This window comes from Tasmannia lanceolata, unplaced genomic scaffold (assembly GCF_043159265.1).
Source record: "Tasmannia lanceolata isolate RefF3 unplaced genomic scaffold, GAP_Taslan_0.1 ptg000013l, whole genome shotgun sequence".
In the NCBI taxonomy this organism is placed as follows: domain Eukaryota; kingdom Viridiplantae; phylum Streptophyta; class Magnoliopsida; order Canellales; family Winteraceae; genus Tasmannia; species Tasmannia lanceolata.
In genome coordinates, this window is record NW_027518690.1 from 9,939,370 (window position 1) to 9,946,539 (window position 7,170).

The 7,170-nt window shown below is 39.0% G+C and overlaps 1 protein-coding gene across 2 annotated transcripts; it reads right to left on the minus strand.

The window, feature by feature from the left end:
• Window positions 1-319: 319 nt before the first annotated feature.
• On the minus strand, window positions 320-3,952 carry LOC143889736 (uncharacterized). Of its 2 annotated transcripts, XM_077394055.1 has the most exons (4): window positions 3,592-3,952; window positions 2,737-3,192; window positions 2,458-2,574; window positions 320-2,030 (listed from the first exon to the last, which is right to left on the minus strand). In XM_077394055.1, exons 2-4 carry the CDS (start codon window positions 3,163-3,165, stop codon window positions 528-530), a joined length of 2,049 nt encoding a protein of 682 aa, XP_077250170.1. In that variant the 5' UTR covers window positions 3,166-3,192; window positions 3,592-3,952; the 3' UTR covers window positions 320-527. The 2 variants fall into 2 exon arrangements, with proteins under 2 accessions (XP_077250170.1, XP_077250169.1); XM_077394054.1 differs by having other exon boundaries at window positions 2,737-3,952.
• Between the last annotated feature and the right edge of the window lie 3,218 nt (window positions 3,953-7,170).

Consider the following 7,170-nt stretch of genomic DNA (forward strand, 5'->3'; position numbering starts at 1 on the left):
GTTGCTATGGTACAAAAAGGACATGGGGCTTGCCTCAACTGAACAGACATGATTAGATTCTTAAACTCAAACCTGATCAAGTACTCAGTAATGGTCAAGAAATCTGAGTAACCTCTTAACTCACCCTTATCATGTAGGAGATGAGTCAATTTGGCGAGTTTTAAAGTACACGGACCGACATTTTGGAATTTGAGATGAGGTTTGCCTCAGCTAAAGAAACACATGACTTCTACACAGAGGCATGACCTGTTTTTTTTTGTTGTGAACATAAGCTAATTGAAACAAAAAACAAACTCATAAGACTGACGAGGAAAATTGGTATTTAATGCAACATTTATTGCTCAGTAGTAGTCAAGGCTTTTTACAAGAAAACACTACACATGCATCCTTCATCTTCTTAATGGTTTGCATGTTCTCTCTACCAAAATCTATAGAACTTGATTCAAGCAAGTTAAGCAGACTTTCAAGCAAGAAAGTCGATTAATCTAGCTGAAAAGCTGAGAATGAAATAGATGGCCAGGTAATCCTTACTGTTTAGAAGCTATAGGCAGCTGCTTATGTCTTGAACTACGCGACTCCCCTTTGGTTTCTACTAATCTTGCCTTAAAACTGCCATCCCTCATTCCTTTCACCACCTCTGCAACATTTGATCTTTCGCCAACTGCATCAACTGGGTCTTGTAATGAATATCGTTGAGTCCGATGTTTTGTCGGACTAGCAAAACCTTGAGCAGGTGACATCCTTGAACTGGACAATATGCGGTCCCTAAGATCCTTAACAGAATTATATCTCATCACTCTGTCATCATAATCCTCTTTCTGAGCCTGCTTTTCCACAAGGCCATTGCTCTCAGACAATCTTCCTCTATCAGACCCATCTCCTCCACGACATTGATAATTTTCACTATTAAAGTCCCACTCAATTCCTTCGGACGAGCTTCTATTAAGAGAGATGCTGCTGCCCCTTGGATATTTTTCAGATATGGACTTCCTCCCCTTTATCTCTTCCTCAATAGAAGCTCTCTTTGGATTGTCTTCTCCAGCTCCAGTAGCGCAACTCCAGTTGTAGCTTTTTCTCTCATTGTCCATGTTTAATTCAATCGAATGGAGATCACTTTCAGCCGAGTCATCTTCCTCTTCTACTTCTTTGCCCTCTTCCCCATTTTCTGTGTCCCCTTCTTCTAATTCCGCACCTCGATCAATGCCCAAATAGGTTTTGCTTAAACCCGAAAGTTGCCTTTGCAACTCAGCCTCCACCATGCCCCCATGATTCTTATACAGCCCTCGGGTTTCTTTTGTCCTTTTGGTTCGCAAGAAAGCTTCAAGCTCGCTCCTCAACTTGTCAACGGCCGCATTTTTCTCCTCTAACTGAAACTTGGCTTCCGAGAGCTTCATTTGAACTCGTTCCTCTCGCCACACATCCGCAAGCTGCAGCATTTCCCTCTCCTTCTCAACCTCTTCTTGAACCTTTGCACATTCCATTTTCAATTCTTCCACCTCCGCCTTGTCGTCTCCAATTCCCCTAGCTAATTCATCACACACTTGTTCCATTATCCCTCTTGCTCGCCTTTCACTCTCGAGTTCTTTCATTGCCTTTGAGAGAGATGCCTTTGTCTCAGCTAACTCTTTGCTAAGCTTCACATTCATGTTCTCTGTTCGCCTCCTCAACTTCCTCTCTACCTCCAAGTCTCCTGCAATGGTTTGAATAGTAGCTCTGATTTTCTCTTGCTCCTTGCCCTTCCATGCCGCCTTCTCTTCAGAGAATCGTTTCATTAGGTAATTTATTTCGTCCCTCTCGGACTTTTGTTCTTGGATTAGCTGATCAACCTGTATGCGGACTCGCTCAAGCTCACCACGAAGAGCTGAAATAAGTGGCACGCTAGATGAGTGCTTCTCCTCGAGACCCCAAACGCGATTCAGAATTTTCAAAAGCTCCTTAGATGTTGTTAAACCATTACTAACATCCCTTAACCGGTTTTTTGCACCAACAACAGATCCCGATGGAGTAAGGCCTCGAGAACGTGTTTCGATCTGCAACATATTCAAGCGATTGTAACATGATTTTCCTAGCAAAAAAATCCCATACAAAAACCAATAATAGATACAGTTTTATAGTTCTTTTTTATTTCAATCCAACAAAGCATCAACCATGAGAATTAGCAAAAGAAATTATTTTGAAAGTATCAAGATATAGGGGCCTTGTTAAATACTCAGAAGTCTAAAGGTGATATGGAAACTTTCAAGATGTAATGCTTAAATTTTCAAAATTTCAAGTTCACCTGGTGATACTTTATGCTTATGAGCAATTAAATTATCCAACTACTCCAAATATCCAAAATCTTCAGATTAAAGATATCCTATAAAGATCAAATTCTCAAAATCTACCACATACTCATGAACAAACAAATGGAAATTAAAGGAGATATATAGGGGCACAACAAAATAATCGGTCTGGTACCTCCATTAAACTGGCATTGCTTATAGAATCTAGGCCTCCACCGTTGTGTTCATGAGACCCAATTCTCTGAGAAATAGCTGACACTCTTCTCCTAAGCTGACTGACTCCTGATCGATCCTAAGAATAAAATATAAAACAAGAGAATTAGAAGCTTCCCAAGTATCTCTTACATAAACAAACTTAAAGATAAGCAAAAAATATTGAACTCAACATAACCTCAAAATTCTAGAACTGGTGAACCCAAATTATCAAAGAAACACTAAAAGAAGAAAAACCCACCTCTGAGACAGGGCTATGTGATGGATCTGATAGATGTGTTGGAATCCTCTCTCTTCCTCTCACGTCTTTCTTATTCCTTTTCTCCTTCAAATCCTCTTTCGCTCGTGGTGATAGGAAATCATTCAACTCCCACAATGTGGCAGCGAGCTTTCGAGCAGAAACTGGGGCTTCCTGCATTTTACTGCCTGTCTGTGATGGCGGGTACTTCAGAGATTCATCAATATTTGCCATTGAAGCTGGTGATCTTGAGCTCATCTTCCATGTGGGGACTGGTGTGCTTGATCCTCCTCTTTTCCCAATCAAAATCGCACGTTTAAATCGATAATTATGTAACACTGAAGATGAAGATGATGTTGAAGAACACCCACGCTTGCGGATCTTGCAACCTCCCCCAATTAGATCCTCGATCGCAAGATTCTGCCTTGGCATTTTGTAGTTGGGTTTTTTCAATTCTCCCTAAAATGAAAGAATAAGGTGCTTTGAGAGAAGGGTTTTGTTAATATTTGAAAGATGGAATGCTTAGACCCTAGACAGAGAGTTGAAGGATTTTGTGGAAAAGCCTACGACTAAAAATCACTTCTGAATTTCTCTGAAGATAAAAAAATCTGGCCTTTGATCAAAATGGCTTTTGATTGGAAAATTCTGATGAATATTTCAAATCCATTAAAGTGATCATTTTAGCTTTGATTGAAATGTGATTTGCAACCTTAGAAAGATTAAAGCATACATGCAAAGAAGATCCTAAAGTAATTCAGTAGATTAGAAAAATAAAAAACAGAGATTCCACACAGTTCTTTGAAAAATTATGAATGTAGAGCCTAAAATAAAAATCAAAGAATCAGAGAAAGATCATACCTACTTATCGGAAATGAGAAAAATCTGATCTTTAATCGAAATAGGTTGTGTAATCCTCAAAAAGACAAGAAGCTCAAACCCTAACAAAAGGGCATAAAACCCATTCCAGGAAATTCTAAAAAATCATAGTAATGACTGAGATGGTTCTCGAAACATTACATAATCAAAGCCTTAAATCCATAAAAATCCCAACAAAATCGGATTCCTGATTCTCCTAAAATGAAAAAAAAAAAGCCAAAAAGAAGAAACAACATTATCTCCTCTTCCTTTTCCTCTTCCTTTTCCTCTTCCTCTTCCTCTTTCCTTTCTTATGAAACGTATAATGTGGAACACTGCAGAGAATAGTAGAGCAGAAGAGCCTTCTTAAATGGAAAGGTTCAGAGTCTTCACACGGGGGGGGCGATTTTCTTTAGAAACTTTACATCTGTAACATCACGGAATCTCGAGGTTTATCATTTATGCAACAAAATTACTAAAATACAATTTAATGTCCTTTAATTTTACATAAATAACCAACGTACAGCGATTTTTTCCACTACGCCTTTGTTTGACTGGACATGGGGCTGAGGGCATTATCGTTATTAAGTTAGATTTGAAACCGGTTTTCGTTAGCATAATTGCAAGAGAAAAGGGTTCCTTCAAACGTGTGCACTTAAGCTTACGATAGGGACACAGGGTGTGGCCCAAAAACATGGTGGTGTCCACTTTTTTGGGGTCCAAAGCATTCATTTGAAAGGCCATTCCATGGATACATAGGGTGTGTCCCAAAAATCAGCCCCATTGGATCATCCTAACTCTGCCATTTGTGGAGGGGGAAAATGGGCAGAAACATTGACACATAGTGTCTGTCCATTGCCCCCCTGATTGGGTTAGGACAATCCAATGGGGCTGAGTTTTGAGCCACACCTTATCCATAGAAGGGCCTTCCAAATGAATGGTTTTGATCCCCCAAAAAATATGGGCCCCATCCTGTTTTTGCAAACGTGTGCATGTTTGCAAGAACCCTTTCCTCTAATTGCAAATATAGTAAAACAATAGGGGCCAGAAAGAAGGAAAAATACCAACTTGGTGTAAGCTCTTATAGTCACGTATTTTTCAAAAGGTACTCTACGGACCACACTACTGGATGATCTAAACCGTCCATGTGATGGACAAAAATGTAAATAGGTTGTGCCCAAAAAAAAGATTTCTATAGGACAATCCCAACCCTCCGATCTATAGAGGAACTCCATATTATAGAGACCTCTATGGATCAGAGGGCTAGGCTCATCCTATGGAAATGATTTTTGGGGCACAACCTATTTACGTTGTGTTCCTTCACATGACGGTTTGGATCATCCTATAGTGTGGTCCGCAGTACTTGTTGAAAAATACCGGACTATGAGGGCTTACACCATATAAAATCTCGTGTCCCGCTTACCATGTAATTTTTAAATGGTGGGACCCACATTATTTGATGATGCAAAGGAAAATGATATATTCACCCCCATTTCTTCCGTGGGCCAACCCCTTGTAGCGTGAAAACTGAAAAGCATAGTCATACTCATTACTCATAAGTCATAAATACACTAGATGTGATGGCCCGGGGAAGGAAAGGGGGCGAACGTATCTCCTCATTCATTTGTTGTAAATAGGTCCAGCCTCAAAAATCATCACCTTAGGATGATCCTAGTGCTACTAGGGGTGGGCATTATTAGGTTAAAATCTAATTAACCGACTGAACCGAAATAGTTCGGTCATCAGGTTAATCGGTTCGGTTTCGGTTTTCACATTTTACAAAATCTGGTTTTCAGTTTCGGTTTATGTTTTCCCAAAAATTATTTTGGTTTCACCGAAAACCGAAGTTCTATAGTCCCATTCTTTCTTAGGAAAGGTAAAGAGAGAGGTTGTGCTACCAGGTAGAAAAAGGGGCGAACATATAATTTCCAGCTTTTAATGCATAGTTGAAAAATCATTGACTAGCAACCTGTGAGAGTCAAAAGTGCTGCAAGGAGTTACATCACATTAATTGTCCATTACTTTTCAATTTATGGAAAAGTGATATCTCCACCCCTTTTGTTTGCAAAAAAAACATGAAAATACTTAAAAGGGAGTGGAAATATCACTTCCTTTGAGAATGCCTAAACTTCCGTTGCAGGAGCTTTGATTAAAGTTTATTTTCTTTATTTGCACTATACACAAACATCTGGTTTGTTCTTGGGATTTTCTTCTTTACATGAGGAGAAGATATGGCAGAAATAGCACAAGTATTTGTATCCCATCTTCTTGATGCAGTGTTTGGCAAAGAATCGGCATTACAAGACATTACATCCATATAGAGTTTTGAGGAGGAGCTCTTGAACGTTATAAAAAAAGGGGTAACAAAAAACTAGAAGGTATTCTCATGCTCTCTCTGACTCGATTTAGTTAAGAAGAAAGAGGAGAAGAGGCTTGTCATCTCTCTCAGATCCTTCACCTCTACAATCACTGTAAGTCTCTCTCTCTCTCTCTCTCTCTCTCTCTCTCTCTCTCTCTCTCCATCAATTTGGTCTTTTGCTTAGGAAAATTGCTGTGTTGTGGTTAGGTTGTTCAATTCGGTTTTACCCGAACTAACCGAACAACCAAAAATTTTATTCGGTTTTGGTTCGGTTCGGTTTCAACTAAATTCGGTTTCGGTTTCGGTTCCAATTTTGGATAGCCAAAATAATTTTGGTTTCACGATTTCGATTTTTTCGGTTCGGTTATAACCGAATACACACCCCCAAGTCCTACATGGCATGAAATGCATGATAGAGAGAAAACAATCAAAAGCCAATTGATCGAACGGTTAGGATCATAAAACAAATATAATAAACGGGCTACTAGTGGGCCCTACCACATAAGTTAGGCCAATCAGTTTACGATAGAGAATAGGACGGACTACCACCTTTGGTAGTCCAAGGTCTTCTCTTATTTCGAGTTTTTATATGGTGTAAATAGTCCCTTATTTTTCAAAAATACTGTACATACCACATCATAGGATGATCCAAGCCATCCATAAGATGGAACACAATGTAGATAGGTTGTTCCCCAAAAATCATTTCCATAGGATAATCCTAGCCCTTCAATTATAGAGGTTTCCATAATATGCAGTTCTCTATAGATCGGAGAGTTGGGACCATCCTATTGAAATGATTTTTTGGGAACCACCTATTTACGTTGTGTTCCATTTTATTGACGGTTTGGATCATCCTATGATGTGGTCCGTAAAATACTTTTTGAAAAATAAGGGCCTAAAGTGCTTACACCATATAAAATCTCATCTTCCTCTTATTTCATTCCTCTTGGGGAGATTTTAATGTGTAAATGGATATTCGAAAATTCGATTACCGTTCGCATCCGAATCCGTTTAAAGCGAATATTATCCGGATCCGTTTCAAACGGATATTATCCGTTTATGAGATATCCGGCTCTTGGCGGATGCGAATCTGGTAAATGGTATATCCGATCCGTTTAACATCCGAATCCAAAAAAAAATCATTTTTATTTATTATTAATAATATCATTAGTATTTATTTTTAGTAATGACACACTATCTTTTGTTTCTAAAAGAAAAGTGAA

Bases quoted from the DNA above. Each gene is read 5' to 3' on its own strand.
- LOC143889736 (XM_077394055.1), bottom strand. From the start codon at position 3,165: ATGCCAAGGCAGAATCTTGCGATCGAGGATCTAATTGGGGGAGGTTGC. The intron at 2,575-2,736 runs GTGGGTTTTTCT...TTTTATTCTTAG, and splicing joins CACATAGCCCTGTCTCAGAG to GATCGATCAGGAGTCAGTCA. The intron at 2,031-2,457 runs GTACCAGACCGA...AATATGTTGCAG, and splicing joins GCAATGCCAGTTTAATGGAG to ATCGAAACACGTTCTCGAGG.